Here is a 16,927-nt window from a genome sequence, read left to right as displayed (position 1 = left end):
CTAAACCAAAATTGCTCCCATCCTATTACTGTGTGACTTGTTTTTAGGGAATGAATTTACCTTCCTAGGTAAATTTTCCACAGTTGAATACAGGCTAGAGTGTGATGTTTCAGACTTTATAGTCTCATTGAGATTCAGTAAGCATCAGGATGCCAAGCTCAAAAGTATTTGTTAGAAACCAAAGAATTTCAGACACCTTCTCTGAGTTTTTAAACCACATTGTAATAAATGCTTCCTTCACTAGTCCAGAAAACTATGTCATTGTGTTACGACACAAAAGAATTGGCTAGGGTTGTGTTTGTGAGGTCAGCTGGCATTCCATTCCTTGGGCTTCCTTATCTAGAACGTTTTACTGCAGCTTTGTATCACAGAGGGTGCGATAGTGGTCCCGGGGAGTTAAATATCAGGGAAGTATTAGAAACAAATCATGACAGCTCTTTAAATTAAAAAGTATATATTCTGACTTCAAAGGATTTTGCAAAGTCTTCCTATTTCCAATCCATTCTGTTTAAATGAGCCAACAGTCAGAATATTTTTCCGATGACTCACCCTCAAAGTACGATGCTCTGGCTTCCGATTGTTTTACCTGCTCAGAGGTAAACTTAAGCTGTTCAGTTCAGGTCAGTTCAGTCATTCGGTCCTGTCCGACTCTGTGACCCCATGGACTGCAGCACGCCAGGCCTAAACTCTGCAGTAGTTCTGGGAACTCTTGAACGGATGGTTCATATCTGAAGAAAGGAAGAAAGCATTGTCAGTGTATCATTAGTGATTAAATTTGGGGTTTACAGGAGTGGGTGGAATGGCTTTTGTTTTAGACAGTTCGTTCTCTTCTGTGATTTCTGAGAAGTGTCAGTTTTTACAGAGAACGGTTCTGTCGTTGTCACTTTTCTTCTTCCATTTTCCTCTCGGTTTCCTGTATGAGGAACCTAAAGTATCAGACGGACAGTGGGTAGGATGGCAGCAACCGGGTTTGGGGAGAAGCAGTTGCATTCTTCTTCCATCCACAGTATGGACTGACCTCAGGTTATTTTAGGAGCAGGGCTGGTTTCTGTCACTTTGAGAAGTGCTGGGCAGCATTGTCTGTGGGCTATTTTCTTACAGCTCTGTTGTGCGGGCTCTTAGATTTTGAAAGTACTTATTACCGAAGTTTATTTTATTTCATTGTCTTTACTGAAACTTAAGTGAAAATAAATGTGTTTTCTATAATAAGTAAAAATATTCAAAGTCACATAAAGCAAAGTTCATCTTTTCCCTTCAACCTCCATCCCCACATTCCTGAGAGTACTAATGTTCTTAACTTGTTGTGGTGTCTCCTCCACTAAACCAGTTGCTCATGGAAACATATACACATGTGTAGTGGTTTTAGCTATTTGTTTTTTAATGTGCTCATGATATATACACTACTCTGAAACTTGCTCTACCACTTAAAAACATTTGTTTAAGTGTCCCTCTAGGGCCATACAGGATCTAGTTCACTCATTGCCATCAGTTCAGTTCAGTCGCACAGTCGTGTTCAATTCTTTGTGACCTCATGAACTGCAACATGCCAGGCTTCCCTGTCCAACTCCTGGAGCTTCCTCAAACTCAGGTGCATCGAGTCAGTGATGCCCTCCAACCATCTCATCCTCTCTCATCCCCTTCTCCTCCTGCCTTTAATCTTTAGCCTTCAAACTCATTTCCACAACTGCATAATATTCCAAATATGGATACCACACACTATTTAGTCATCTCCCTATTTACAAGCGTCTAGATAATTTTCTGTTTTTAGCCTACACAAGCAGTGCACAATAAACATCGTGACGTATTCAAAACTTAAATACTCACGCTCTTATTTCAGTACTAGGAATTTCCCAAGGTGGGATTTCTGGGTCACGGTTTATCTTTTTTTTAGTGCTTTAAATATTACCTGGGTTACTTCCCCAAAAGGTTGTAACAATTCATATTCCTGTTTCCCTGTATCCTTACCAGAGGAGTGAAAAATGATGTTTCACTGCTTTAATTTGTATTCTGCTGCTTAGTAGTGATATTTTTCATATTTTCATGTTTATTTGCCATTTGGTTTTTCTGCTGTCTGACTTGCCTGTTTGTATTCTTTACCCATTTTTCTTTTTCTGGTCTAATAATTAAAGAGTGTTGGTACTGAAACCAGACAACCTGAGTTAGAAGACAGACTTCTGTTTAGTGTTGTGAGTTTGGAGCAAAGTGTTTGCTCCAGACATGTCCCTCATAAGTGTTTTTGCCTCATTGTTTTCTCTTAAACAAGGATAATAATAAGACTTGCCTCCTAAGGTTGTACCAAATTTAAATGTGCTCTTAGGGTAACATCTAGCAGAGAGATATTGGCTATATGAATGAATACCCCCTTTATCACTGTGATGCCTTTGTGTATTTTATTATTCCTTGACTCTGGGGCAAAGCTACATTTTCCTACTGCCTAGGTTTTACTTGACAATTGTTTCAAACACTATTATCAGGCATACCCTCTTTTTAAAGCACTCTAGGCCTTGGGAGGGCTGGGAGGAACTTTAAGAAGCTGAGCCTGCTTTTTATCTATCTCATAGCAGAGCTGTCGATGTGTATAAGGTAGATTATGCACTTTGAGGTTATTTTTACATCTAACATTGTCCCTTCTTCCCCATTAAGTGGTTCTTCTGGTGAAGAATGTATCTCTTGGATATTAGTGGCAACATTAGCATGCTTTGAATCTATTTTGGCTAGTTGATTTTCTTTTCTCTTAATGCATCTGCATCCCTGTTTGCCCTCCAATTATATGGAGCTCTTAGCAGTCATTCCTGCTTTGTTCATTTCTCATCTCCTAGCATCTCCTAGTCCGCTTGAGTCAACAAACATCTTTCAGAAAGGCACCAGGGAATGCTTCTACATTAAGGACCCATTCCCTGGTGGCCCAGTGGTTAAAGAGTCCGCCTGCCAATGCAGGAGACACAGAAGACTCGGGTTCAATCCCTGGTTCAGGAAGATCCCCTGGAGTAAGAAATGGCAACTGACTCCACTTTTTTGCCTGGAAAATTCTATGGACAGAGGAGCCTGGTGGGCTGCAGTCCATGGCATCGCAGAGTTGGACATGACTGAGAGCATGCTCTCCTATGCCAGCTGTGCTCCAGTGTCTGAGATCATAAAGGTTGCCCTCATTGAAAGACTCTAGCAGAAATTCAGGAGAAGAATATATCACTGTGGGTGGTGTCTCGCAGCATGTAGTACTGATGTTTTTGTTAGGAAACCTCATGGACAAAGTAAAGCAAATTCTTCTTTGGGTTCAGTTAAGTATATTCTAAGAACGTGCACATATTCTAGCCCTTTTGATGTGAAAAATTAGGAAAAATGATGGGCTCGATGGATTTCAAACTTTGTTCACCCCCTCCCAGCCGCTCTGCCATGGGCAGAAGCATAAGCTGATCTGTAGGAAGGCCCCTGAGCCTCCAAAAGCCTTAAAGCTGCAGGGAGAGCAACAACTTTGTCATGGAAGGAGACTTGAGCCAGCATCTCGTTGAACATGTTTACTTGGAAATGAAAACTGAGTCCAGGGAGGCTGAGTGGCTTGCTCAAGTTCACACAGCTAGTTCACAACTGAACTAGAACTAGTACCCAGTTTCTTAGGTGATATTCTGATGGTCATTTCATTCTGCTCGATATAGACAGTTGTTTAAATATAATCATGATAGAGTTTGGGTCATTGCACTGCAAGTAGATTCTTTACTGTCTGAGCCACCAGGGAAGCCCTTGCATCATGGCTGTGAACCTTTTAGAATAACTCCATGGCTGGGGAAATGAAGACAATGCTTAATTTCCAGTTGGCCATGATCAGAAATGTGATAATAGACCTCAGTAAGCTACCAGCAGAGAGGACTAGACGCCCTCTCCAGTGGCTGTCACTGCTGATCATGTGCTGAGATGTGACTCATGATCTTTGAGCAAAGGAGCGGATGAGAGAGGTTGTTTTATTAAGAGCTCTGACTGCCAGGAAGAGCAGGATATAGATTTAGAGGCATCAGGTGTGAGGCATAATGTGGCTGGAGATGACTTCTGTCTTGTGACTGTCCTAGAAGCTTCCTCTTCTGCCTGTTCCTAAATCACATTGCTCCAGCCCCCATCACTGCTGCCGTGTGTCTTCTCATCTTCTGTCCATCCCTTCAGTGTGGGGGCCTCTGGGTTTCCGTCCACAGACTTGCTTTCACACTTCCCCTAGGGACCCTCACCCACCACCCCGCCGCAAGACTTCTGTGCTAAGGTTTTCCTTACCTGTAATTCCAGCCTTCCTCCCACCCTCTGTTCACATTGCATCTTTCTGGCTGTCTTCTGGATGTTGCCAGCTGGAAATCCCACAGGCTCCTCCAGAATCCAGTCTACCACTCTTTCAATAAACCTGCTCTTTCTCCCAGATTAATTGTCAGTCAGCAGGCCGCCCAAGCCTAGGAAGATGAGGTTTGTCATGGGCCTTGCCGTGATGCTGGGAGCCTGTTGTCATGACCCGGGAGAAACCATGTGAACCTCCTGGTCTTTCTCTTTTTAATCCATCACTTCAGCCCTACCCGCAGGGCAGATCTATTGTAAAATGCAAAATTGGTTATTTTATTCCCTTGATGAAAATATTGCAGAATTTTTTGATTCTGTATTTTGGATTCTTAATGAAATCCCCAGGCCTCACTATACAAATCTGATTCATTTCTCTACATTTTTCATCATGTACCATTCATTGTAATGAATGACTTCGTCATTGCTCAAGTGTGAGCTTGTATTTTTATACCTGTAGTCCCTCTTCTTAGAATGGCCTTCTCTCCTTTTCTGGCCAAATGTCCTTATCCTGTGAGATGGACTTTCCTTTGGGAGCTCTTTCCTCGTGGCCACCCCCTGGTGCAGGTTGGCTAGCTGTATGCATGGTTTCCTTTGCCATTCGTATTGCTATTCATATTCTGTCTTTCCAGATGGTATTCCTTGGGGACAAGGACTGCATTTCACTCATGTTTGTGTCCCTAGCCTGACATAGAATATGTGCTCCTAAGTATTTATTGAATGAACCAGCATTTCCCCCCCGGCCTGCCACCGAAACCAATAGCTGTCCCTCAAGATCCACCATAGTTTTCTTTATTCCACCATCCAGAACATCTTCCTTCTCCTTCCTTTATTGTACCCTCAAGTCACAGGCTGAACTCTAAGCCCTTTCTACCATTTGAACTCTTTTCTACTCTCATTAACTATCTTTTCTGTGCATCCTTTTCATTCGATCTGAAATGCTCATGTTTTCCTCCTTTTTGCTGTCTAAATTCTGCCTCTTCATTCAAAGCGTGTCACCTATTTCATTACTCTATGAAGCTTTTCTTGATGGTAACACTTAATTATTCTCTTCTGCTTTATTTGCATTGGTTTTGACTCTCTAATCGATTGTCAGCTTCACAAGGGCAGGGATCAAGTCTTAGCTTCTCTTTTCCTCCCACAGACCTTACATCGTGTCTGTCCTTACCGCCTGTCCACAGTACTTACATCGTCTGTCCTTGTTCGTTGCCATGCAGGTGACCCACCAAGATGAGGGCAGAGTTGTCTGGCAGTCTGGCTCTTCAGGATGGGATAGCTTTCAAACATACTTAGGCACCTCTATAAGAAAAGGAAGTTTTTAAATGTGATTTTTACTTTTTGTTTTATCTTGTTATCAGAGTGCCAGAGAAGCAGAAATTAAACTGAAAAGTGAAAGCAGAGTTAAACTTTTTTACTTGGACCCAGATGCTCAGGTAAGAAGTATTTTAATATTTAAAATAGTTCAAGGAAAGAAAGGCTTTGATAGGTTATTTTCTTGCTTATTTGTTTGCTTATTTATATATTTTGGATGCAAAGCAGTATGATAATATAGAAAATTCAGGAGAAAGAGAAAAAACAAAACCCGGTAATTTCATTACCATAGCACAGCCATTGGGAACATCTGATATTCCATAGATTGTTGAAAATTTGAGGAGATTTATCCAAAGATGCGCTAGTCCACAAAGAACATATATACAGGATATAATCTATCCTGTAAACCCACCACCAAGAAAATAGCATGCATCTCTACAGTTGCCCAGTAGACAGTACTGTTTCCTGACTGGCCCAAGCTCAGTTTCAAACACAAGCCTTTCTGTCCTGCAGTCCCCATCTGTGTCCTGAGAAAACCCCAAACACAGCGTGGTGAGGGCCTCCAGTGCTGCCCACAAACAGGGCTGCTCCTCAGAGAGGCCAACTGTCCTGCCACAGCTCCTCCCATAGTTTCCTCTTCATTCGTTGTCTTTTTTTTTTAATAGAATTTCTTTTCCCCATTTAATAGTAAGTATTTCCCTCTGTCTCTTCTCAGACTTCGAAACCATATAGTTTTGACAGGTTTTTGTTTAGTGTGGTAAAATATGCACAATATAAAATTCACCACTTTAGCCATTTTTAAACATACTATTCACTGGTGTTAGGTAGGTTCACATTATTGCACAAGTATCACCACGATCTCTTTCCAGAACTTTTCCGTCCTCCCAAATAGAAACTCTGTGTGCATTAAATAGCAGCTCCCCATATCTCCTTCCCCTCCCCCTTAGTAACCTCTATTCTACTTTCTGTCTTTAAGATTTTACTTATTTAGGAAGCTAATATATGTGGAATCATATGATATTTTCCTTTTCATGTCTGGCTTGTTCCACTTAGTATAAGGTCTTCGGGGCCCATCCCTGTTGTAACATATGTCAGAACTTCATTCCTTTTTATGGCTGAGTAATATTTCATTGGACTTATAGTATATGCCACATTTTGATTATAGAGACTTCAGTTGATGAACACTTGAGTTATTCATAACAATAATTTTAAAGCTCTATATAATCAGTCATGTAGTAGATATACCATCATTTATTTGACCATTGTTATATACCACATAAATGTATAAAATAGTAAACACTGCGTAAATAAATATGTATAGCTTTTCCATATTTTAAGCAGTTTCTTTAGGGTGCATTTATTATGGGATATATTTTTCTTAGTGGGAACATAATACATTTATATATTTGCATTTCTTTTAAAGAAGCTTGACTTCTCATCAGCTGAGCCAGAAGTGAAGCCATTTGAAGAGAAGTTTGGAAAAAGAATTCTCGTCAAGTGCAATGATTTATCTTTCAATCTGCAATGCTGTGTTGCCGAAAATGAAGAAGGGCCCACTACAAACGTAATTTTCCTTTTGAAAAACTAAAATTAAAAAAAAAACCACATTCCGAGGTTTCAGGTGAGCCTGCTGCAGTGCAGTCATGTCACGCAGTCCTAGTTCCTGGTGTCGGAGAGCAAGAGGGTGAGATCGGAGTGCAGAGGTTCATTTGGGACCAGACAGGACGTTCCCAACACAGGCCAGCGAGGGAGGCTGTTGCACTTCGCGGTACCTTGCAGCAGCAATCACACACAGGCCTAGTCGTGTCTTCTCTGATAGCAGCGTTCTCTTTTCTCGACAGTTTGAGCCCTGGTGATGGTCCGGACTGTTTTGTTTTGTCCAGGTCGAGCCTTTCTTCGTCACTCTGTCCCTGTTTGACGTAAAATATAACCGGAAGATTTCTGCCGACTTCCACGTCGACTTGAACCACTTCTCAGTGAGGCAGATGCTGGCCACCATGTCCCCGTCTCTGAGGAACGGCGACCGGCAGAGCTCGCCTGCCCCGCTGGGCACCCTCCACGAGGCGGCCATGCAGTACCCGAAGCAGGTGGGGGGCTGGCCCAGCGGCCACGCCGCTAAGGCTGCCCTTGTACGAGCTGTGTAAATGCATGAATGAAGCTTAAAAGGTGCAGTCGGAGTAAATGAGACTCTTAATTAGATTGATCGCGTATATCACGAGGTTGTCAAAGCAAGCTGAAAGAGAAATGGCTTTTGACTTCTCATTTCTTTTTTTTCTAAACTTTCTGCCAGTTGCCTCCACTGCCAAAGGGGCTTTTTGATCGAATGATGAACTGTTTGTTCATGAGTTAGCCAGTTTGACGCTGGGTGCTTCTGAGTAGTTCTGCTGTTTCAGTGCTGTTTGCTGATTGAGAATCTTTAATATTCGTGAGATTTGCTTAACGTAACTGTAAATTCTGCTACTAAAGAAGATGGTTTGTTCCCTAGGGGATATTTTCAGTCACATGTCCGCATCCTGATATTTTCCTTGTGGCCAGAATTGAAAAAGTACTTCAGGGGAGCATCACCCATGGTGCTGAGCCATACATGAAGAGTTCCGACTCCTCCAAGGTATGGATGACTTGGGGATGATAAAAAGCAGTGGGGGGAAGAATAGGAATAGAAATGCTTAAAGAAATCACAGTTAAGCCGTATTTATGTTCTAAAAGAGATAGACTGCTTTCACTGTTGTTCTTTGTTCAGTCACTCAGTCGTGTCCGACTCTTTGCGACCCCATGGACTGCAGCACGTTGGATTTCCCTGCCCTTCGGCGTCTCCCAGAGTTTCCTCAAACTCATGTCCATTGAGTTGGTGATGCCATCCAACCATCTCATCCTCTGTCATCCCCTTCTCCTTGAGCCTTCAATCTTTTCCCGCATCACTGTCTTTTCTGATGAGTCTGCTCTTTGCATCAGGTGGCCAAAGTATTGGAGCTTCAGCTTCAGCATCAGTCCTTCCAGTGAATATTCAGGGTTGATTTTCTTTAGGATTGACTGTTTTGATCTCCTTGCAGTCCAAAGGACTCTCAAGAATCTTCTCCAACACCACAGTTTGAAAGCATCAATTGGTGCTCAGCTTTCTTTATGGTCCAGCTCTCACATCTGTACATGACTACGGGCAAAACCATAGCTTTGACTATACGGACCTCTGTTAGCAAAGTAATGTCTCTGCTTTTTAATACACTGTCTATGTTTGCTACTCTCATAGATTTACTCTTAAGAGTTAACCTTCTGTGTCCAGTTTTCAGTGAAAAGTAATTCCGTGTATAAATAAACACTTCATCTAGCTAGACTATCCTGACATCCTGAAATAACTGGCAAAGTAATTACCAGCTTAAGAGTAAACTTTCTTTCATTAAAAAGTACATACATTGTATTTAAATGGAGTTCATTTCCACTTGCTGGCATGTGTCCAAGGTCCCGGAATTGTGAATTTGGATCCATTTACTCTTACATGTGAGACCAGAGACTAGGAGGTGACCTGGCTGGGATCGTCTGGCTGGTAGTATCTGCAGATCGAGCCCCCTGTGTTTTGTCAGGGGGGACAGGGCTCTGGTGGCAGAGGTGGTGTGACATGAGGCAAAAGAGGGGAGGGAAATACACACGAGGTGTCTGTGCTGTGTCTTCATTACTTTGGTGTAGTGTTTGGTATTTGGGGGTGCCTAGGCGTGGACATACTTTAGAGTTATTGAATATTAGAAGTCACACTTCCAAAAACTTAGATTTACGAAGGTTTAGTTGCCCGCTCAGCTTCCCACAGCTAGAGTCGCCAAAGGACACTTGACTGTCACTTTCCAGCCTGTTGAGCCGCCTGGTTTAAGTCAGCTATTTGAATGCTACTCGTGCCAGTTTTACAGTACTTCTGGTTTCTTAAAACAATTTTTTTTTTTATAACTGATCATCTGTGAGATGACCCTGATACAGTGACAAAGACTGGTCAGCATCTGGGGACACCCTGGAGGCTCTCACTGAGGTCTTCTCAGCTGACTCAGAGCTTCCTCTCTATGGCCACCAGCCCATCACAGGCGTGTCCACGAAGGTGCAGGATGATTGTTAAAGGACAGGTCCTAGAGTCAGAGACCTGGGTGCCGAGTGCTCAGCCAGCCTGAGCACGTCATGCGACCTCTCTGGGCCCCGGCGGTCACACGTGTAGTTGAGAGATCTGCTGCTACCTGTCCCTCCCTCCCCTCAGGAGCAGTGCTAAGATCAAACAGATCGTGTACAAGTCAGTGCTGTGGAGACTGTAAATCAAGCCCCTGACGCATATAAGAGGACATCACCATCAATTACTACAGCCCCCATCAAGGAAGAGCCCATGTACCCAGGCACACAGCTTCAAACAGGATGCTCTTCTGGCTGATAAAGCCTGGGTCAAGTTTAGTCTCTGGAGAGAAGCTGTTTTATTTTTTAAATCAAGTCTGTAAAACCTGGGATGAGAAGCTCTTTTAGTCTCTTTGGTGTTTTGATTAATAATCAGTGAATACCCAAGATGAGATCTATTCCCCTGCTGTATGCACAACACGTTTCCAAGGCCAGCATGCACCAGCTTGGCTGCTTCTGCCTGCCATGTGCATGGCTTGGAATTTGGCAGCTCGTGCTGGTGTGAAAACCACGTATCCTTGCGGGCGGGATGCCGTTCTTCCCAGTGTCCGCTGAGCATCTGCTGAATTTACTCCTCCTTCATACTTACGGCATGTGAGGCTCAGCCATGTGTACATTTTCCATGCGTTCACACCTCCAAAGCAGTCAATTCAAGCAGAGATTAAGACTCAGCCATCTTATGTAAAAATAGAAGCTTCAATAGAGATTTTACTGAGGGATGGTTTTTCCCTGTGTATCAAAATTGTCTCTTCATGGCCTCTCCTTTGGGGTTGGCCTGCCCTCATACCTGAAGGGCGTACTATTCTTTGCTTGCCGAATAAAACTCTGAACTGTAACCAAGCTGTAAAAAAAAAAAAAAAAAATTGTCTCTTCATGTTTCCCAAGATGGCCTTTGGCATCGTTTGGAGGAAATCATTGCTTTGGAGGAAATTTTTGGGAGGAGTCTCTGTAGGTGTCCACCATGAACAGATGTTTTTTTAAAAAGAAAGAAAAGTGGGGGAAAAGACCCAAAGGACACACACTAGTTTTTCACTCTGGCTTTCACATTCATTGTGTTCCATGTGCATCCTCAGTAAATGTGAGAGAGAGTTCACTGCAGGCAAGAGTGAAACTTATGCAAATATTGCATTTTAGTCCACAACACAGTTATTATTGTTGAAACCTAAAAGCAATTGTTTCTACTTGAAAATGTGTAAGTAAAATGGCCACTCCAGGAAGGCTGACCGTTCTACTCTATGATCTCCGAGTCTGCGTGAACGTGCCCCTCTGGAAGGAGAAAGGGAGGGACTGGATCCTGAACCTGTTTCAGTGGAGAAGTGTTTCCATCATCACTCCTGAAGGCCTCAATTCCTACACGTGGTTTCAGTACACTTGTCATATTTAGTAGCCAGAAGGGATGCTGGCAAGTGAAGCCCATGCTCTTCATTTTGCAGGTAGGGAAGCAGAGCCCAGAGAGGTTCAGTGGTCCAGACTCACAGAGCTGGCTTCAGTTTGACTCAGGAGCAGACAGGAGGCTGCTATTCTCCTTCTGAGTCTTCTGGATGAGTGCTTCTCAGACCTGGTGCACACAGATCGCCGGAGCTCTGGTCAGATTTCAGGTTCTGACCCAGGAGGTCTGGAGTGCGGCCTGAGACCCTGCTTTCCTGACCAGCTCCCAGTGGGACCGATGCTGCAGCTCTGCAGAGTTCACAGTGGCTCACCGGCAGTACAGCATGTTGCCCAACGTTGGTTTGATTCTGATTTACTTAAGCAATATAAATGACCTGTAGTCACGTACGTATGTGAGAGTTGGACCATAAAGAAATCTGAGTGCTGAAGATTTGATGCTTTTGAACTATGGTGCTGGAGAAAACTCTTGAGAGTCCTTTGGACTGCTAGGAGATCAAACCAGTCAATCCTAAAGAAAATCAACCCAGAATATTCATTGGAAGGACTGATGCTGAAGCTGAAGCTCCAATACTTTGGCCACCTGATGCAAAGAGCTGACTCATTGGATAAGACCCTGATGCTGGGAAAGATTGAGGGCAGGAGGAGAAGAGGGCATCAGAAGATGAGATGGCTGGACGGCATCATGAATTCAATGGACATGAACTTGGGCAAACTCCGGAAGATGATGAGGGACAAAGAAGCCTGGCATGCTGCAGTCCATGGGGTCACAAACAGTTGGACATGACTCAGTGTCTGAACAACAATAGCAAAAGACCCTTCACACTCTACCCTGACTGAATCAGTCAGACTTTGTAGTGGTAACAGTGCAGTATCCCAGAACAAGCAAATTTGGGGATACTAGGTGTCATCTGCTTTAGCGGTAGGAGTTTCGTTGATAAAGAGACCTGCCATGCATGCATCTTAGGCCAAAGCTAAATCTGCTTCCCTCTGCACTTTAAAGTTAATCCACCCCCCACACAAACCAAAAGTGATTGTGAGAAAGTGAAAGTAGTGGTAATTTATACCTAGAAACGAGAACGTGATGTTTGAAAACCCTGGCCTAACTTAAGTCAGTACCTGTCATGCCTTAATAGCAAGCATATACTCCCCAAATCTGGGAAGTCTGCATAGGCCAGTGCACATTAGGAGTTGTCAAAGCCTAGTGTTTTCATTAGTGTCCTCATTTAAACTCCAGTAATGGGATATATTGGGGCGAGAATACCAAGTACTAGTAATTACTGATAACTCAGGGACTTATACTTAGCCCTTAGTCATAAAGAAATATGAAAGCCTATGAAATGGCATGCCTGTTGCCTATGAAGTCCAAAGAAAAGACATACATTTTGGAAACAGTTTTCATTTGACATTCTTTGGAAATTGCTGCCAGAGAATATGATGAACAGAATCGTCTGCACCGAGAGTAAATCCAGCCGTGTTCATTATAGTAAGATGTGCTTGTCCATGCATCTGATACTTCAGGAAGAGCTTGTTCAGTGCCTGTGAGATAATAACTTTTAGCTCAGAACTCTCCCTTCAGTGGGATACAGTAACTGATAGTTCTGCTCTGATGTCTTTAAGGTTGCTCAGAAGGTTCTGAAGAATGCCAAGCAGGCATGCCAAAGACTAGGGCAATACAGAATGCCATTTGCTTGGGCAGCAAGGTAAGGGGAACCTCTTTTTTTTTTTCCCCCCAAGTGTTTTGATTGTTTTTCATAAATGTCACTTTTTAAAGGAGTTGCGTTTTTTTTCCTAGGTTTTTTTTAATTAGAGGATAATTGCTTTTTACAATGTTGTGGTGGTTTCTGCCATGCAACAGCGTGAATCAGCTGTATATGTACATGGTTCCCCTCCCTCTTGAGTCTCCCCCCACCACCCCGCCCGCCCCACCATCCCACCCCTCAGGTCGTTTACATTCCACAGGGTAGTGTATATACGTCAGTGATACCCTCTCAGTCCGTCTCACCTTGTCCTTCCCCTGCGGTGTCCAGGAGTCTGGAGGAGAACATCCTTTATACTTTCTATATAGATACAGCTATATGGAGAGACAGACAGACAGACTGACCGACCCATTCTGTTTGTTGTCCAGAAGCAGAAGATTTAAATCTGTAAAACTGAAAACCAACCAAGCTGCATATCTGAAACATCATTTATTGGAGACCCAGAGAAAGGCGGTGCTGGCTGGAGAAGGGCGCTGTCAGCCCTGGCGGGATGGACAGGAGTGTGTGTGGCAGAGCTGGGGCGCCAGGTTCCAGCACGTGCCTCCAGCTGGGAGGGGGTTGCAGCCCGGTCAGTGAGGCCCACAGACCCTCTGTATTTCGAGTCTTAAGCATTTGGCTGTGTGTGTTATTTCCTAAGCGCAGGCCATTTGCTGGAAATATTTTCTATGTAAATTGAGTTAGCTGTGTTCATCCTCATAAATACCTTCCTCATCTTTCAATAATGAGATTTCTGCTGGCCATAGCCAGTGGAATGACAATTAGTCTTCACTTAGAAACCAGAGTCCAGCTGTGGATTTATTTTGGTCATTTGGAAACTCAGCTTAGACATGTCGTTCTGCTATTTCAGGACGTTGTTTAAGGATGCATCTGGAAACCTTGACAAAAGCGCCAGGTTTTCTGCTCTCTACAAGCAAGACAGCAATAAGCTATCCAATGAAGACATGCTCAAGTTACTTGCAGACTTTCGGAAGTGAGTCTGAAGGCTTTGCTTGTTTCTTCTGCACCGGAGAAACAGAAGTTACTGTATGAGGTGGGGGTTGGCAGCCCTGTGTCAGAAGTCACTCCCTTGGCTGGTTAGCGTGAACCCCGCACCCCGCCCAAAGTGACCGCGTTTGGGGGTGGTTTCTGCTCACACAGTCTGGCTTCCTGGGTAGTGCCTGGAGGGTGGAATTTGCAGGGCCATCAATCAAAACGTGGTGTGAGCAGAGAACCTGCGGCCAAGCAGCTAAGATCACAGGCCTCAACTGGTCCCGAGCACGGGGTGGTTCTCCCTGTGCACCAGACCCCCTATAGGAAGGGTTTCCTGGGGAGAGTGTGGTCCAGAAGGCCAGCGAGAGAGTCAGAAACCCGGAAATAGGGACCCTGTGCTGCCAAGCACAGAAGATGCAGCGCCACAGGGAGGCTGCAGAGCTTTCTCATTAAGAATCCGAAGAAATGCCGCTGTGTCTTTGAGTGTTCGTCACACTTGAGTTAGGGAAGTGGAGAATTCCTTCTTCATTTGTTTTTTTAAACCTTAGTGTTGCTTTATTTTCTTTCCTCTTTTTTTTTCTTTTTTTTTTTACAAAAAAATAATCACATGTCAGTGGCTTGGACCCCAGCTATGATCCAAAGCTATTGTTTCTGCTCCCGTGATTGTCTCAAATGTCATTTAGCAGTGGACGAGAAAAGTGTTCTGAAGCTGCCCTAGTATTTAGAAAATAGCTGTCAAAGCTCATAAGCCACGTTGCCCCTCTCCCTTGTTGTGATTATCAGAGGAGACAGTCCAAGATTTAGTCAGAAAGTAATCCTGTCAGAGAGATGGTATTGCTGACATGTGCTCCAAGAAGCATCTGTCTAAGAAGAGGGATGCACTATTTTATATTTATTCGATTTGCTCATGGTTGTGTCCCTTATTTCTGCAGGGGATCTGAAAGCAAAGTGTAAAAATAGAACATTTTCTTTAAAATGCAGATCTTTTCTAAATGCTACCATATTGGGTAGTTTAGGTGATAATGCTGTTAGTTTCCGCATGAGGTTTACAAGAGGCTGGTGGAAATGAGGGGAACCCTGAGAGAAAGTGATTCCATTAGTTGGGGCTGGTGAAGGGCAAAGATGATGATGTTCATCATAGGCTGTAGTCATGTGGGAGCAAGAATTTGGAACCATTAGGGACATCCAGGTTCACATGAACAGAACTGCAAGATATCCTGACCAGTTACATGTGAGACTGCTCAAGACAGTGATGATGTCTGAGGAATCTTAAAATCAGGAGTTGGGAACTTTTCAAAACTGGGAACAATTCAAACCAAATGCTGAATCTGTGAACCACTGAGCTGTGATGCTTCTTGCCAGTGATCTCAAAGACGTTATTAAACAGGTGGCTTCTGAAGAACCAGGAGGCAGCATCCTGTGTTCTAGGAACCAGTCGTCCTAACCATATTTCTGCTTCTCCTTTTTTAATTGGATCACTAAGCTGGTTCGACAGAAGAATGTAAATTATATTCCAAGATGACCAAGAAGTCAGAGAAGTGTGAGAAAGTGAAAAATTGTTCAGTGCTGGAGTAACCAGATGCGAGGAGGGGTGATGGGTGGCTAGTCTCCGTCTGGCGATGGACTTCTAGGGGTTTGAGAAGGAGCTGCTTCTTGGCAATAGTCTGTGCAGTATCTTCATGAAAGACTTTTATGAGAATGTAAAGTGCTGATGAATGTCTTCATGACATATGTAATAGGAATATCTAATACATTAGATGTTAGAATCTGGGTTTAGGAGGGTCTTGATCAACTACAAATGACTCAGTCATAAAAAGGTAAAATTTCATTGGGACAAAAATCAAATCCTGTTTTGATTTCTAAAAACATAATTGTATAAAGACAGGATGGAGAGATATAACAAGATAGTAAAGCATATAAAAAAAGATATTTTAGCTGACTGTATATTTAATGTGCCTCACTGGAGTGGTGTGACTGTGTAAAAGTAGTAGAATTTTGGCTGCATCAGTGGAAAGGTATATTGTTCAAAACCAGACAGCTGCTCTATCCCACCTGTTCAGGCCCCGCTGAACCTTACTGATACAGTTCTGGGAGCCATGATACAAATGGGGTGTATATAGAGGAGAGAAATGGCATTGGAGGAAGACCCAAAAGGACTGAGAAGCGAGGACGGTGTGATAGCTGTTTATTAATGACTTTAAAAGTGTTAGAGAAACTTAACTAGGCTCCTTGATGAGTGAAAGATTCAGCGAGGTGAATTTTACCAGGCTGTAAGGAAGAGCAATATGGATGTCAAAATGGCTATGTTGAAGGTTTCCTTGTCACTAGGTAGGACTGAGGGCATGCTTGTCAGGGCTTGTCACAGAGGACACCCCTGTATTAGATGGAGGCAGATCAAATACAGACACCAGACAATTCACTCAACACCTTCTTTATATCCAGCATTTCACTAGACAATGGAGCCTCAGATGGCTCCTGAACTTTCTCGATTCTGTTTGAGCCAAGAGTGTATGTTGAGAATGGAATGGTTCAGGAAAACCTCCACTGTAACATTTTGTTGATATTCTTATCTGGGCTGGTGGTACCCAGCACAGTGGCCAGTAGCCACGTGTGACTGTCTAGTACTTGAAATATAGGTCCTGCTGACATGAGTTCTAAGTATAAAATACACATCTGGTTTCAAAGAACTAGAATGTACTTTTTATACTCGTTGCATATTGATTGAGACAATATTTGTAATATATTATTGGATTAAATAAAATATTTTAAAAACTAATTTTACCTGTTTCTTTTTACACTTTTCTTTAAGTGTAGCTTCTATGAAGTTTAAAATTATTTTCATGGCTTGCGTTATGTTTCTCTAGAAAGTACCACTCTAAGAATTCAGAGCTAACTGACTTGTTTGACTTTTCTCTTCTCTTATTTGTAGACCTGAGAAGATGGCTAAACTCCCCGTGATTTTGGGCAATCTAGACATTACAATTGATAACGTTTCCTCAGACTTTCCTAGTAAGTGTACGTTCTGTGTAATAAACAGACCAGCTTTTGTTTGGTTT

General features: G+C 43.1%; 1 protein-coding gene across 5 annotated transcripts in view; it reads left to right on the top strand.

Moving 5' to 3' along the window:
* DOCK9 (dedicator of cytokinesis 9) overlaps positions 1-16,927 on the top strand; it is a 273,883-nt gene that overhangs the window by 164,331 nt on the left and 92,625 nt on the right. For all 5 annotated transcript variants that reach the window (XM_065902028.1, XM_065902027.1, XM_065902025.1 and 2 more), the window contains exons 10-16: positions 5,667-5,741; positions 7,043-7,183; positions 7,503-7,706; positions 8,105-8,227; positions 12,763-12,845; positions 13,750-13,872; positions 16,801-16,880. In XM_065902028.1, coding sequence (XP_065758100.1) covers positions 5,667-5,741; positions 7,043-7,183; positions 7,503-7,706; positions 8,105-8,227; positions 12,763-12,845; positions 13,750-13,872; positions 16,801-16,880 — 829 coding nt within the window. The remainder of the gene's footprint in view (positions 1-5,666; positions 5,742-7,042; positions 7,184-7,502; positions 7,707-8,104; positions 8,228-12,762; positions 12,846-13,749; positions 13,873-16,800; positions 16,881-16,927) is intronic.

Source organism: Muntiacus reevesi, chromosome 11 (assembly GCF_963930625.1).
Source record: "Muntiacus reevesi chromosome 11, mMunRee1.1, whole genome shotgun sequence".
Classification (NCBI taxonomy): domain Eukaryota; kingdom Metazoa; phylum Chordata; class Mammalia; order Artiodactyla; family Cervidae; genus Muntiacus; species Muntiacus reevesi.
This window is presented reverse-complemented; position numbering and strand designations above follow the sequence as displayed.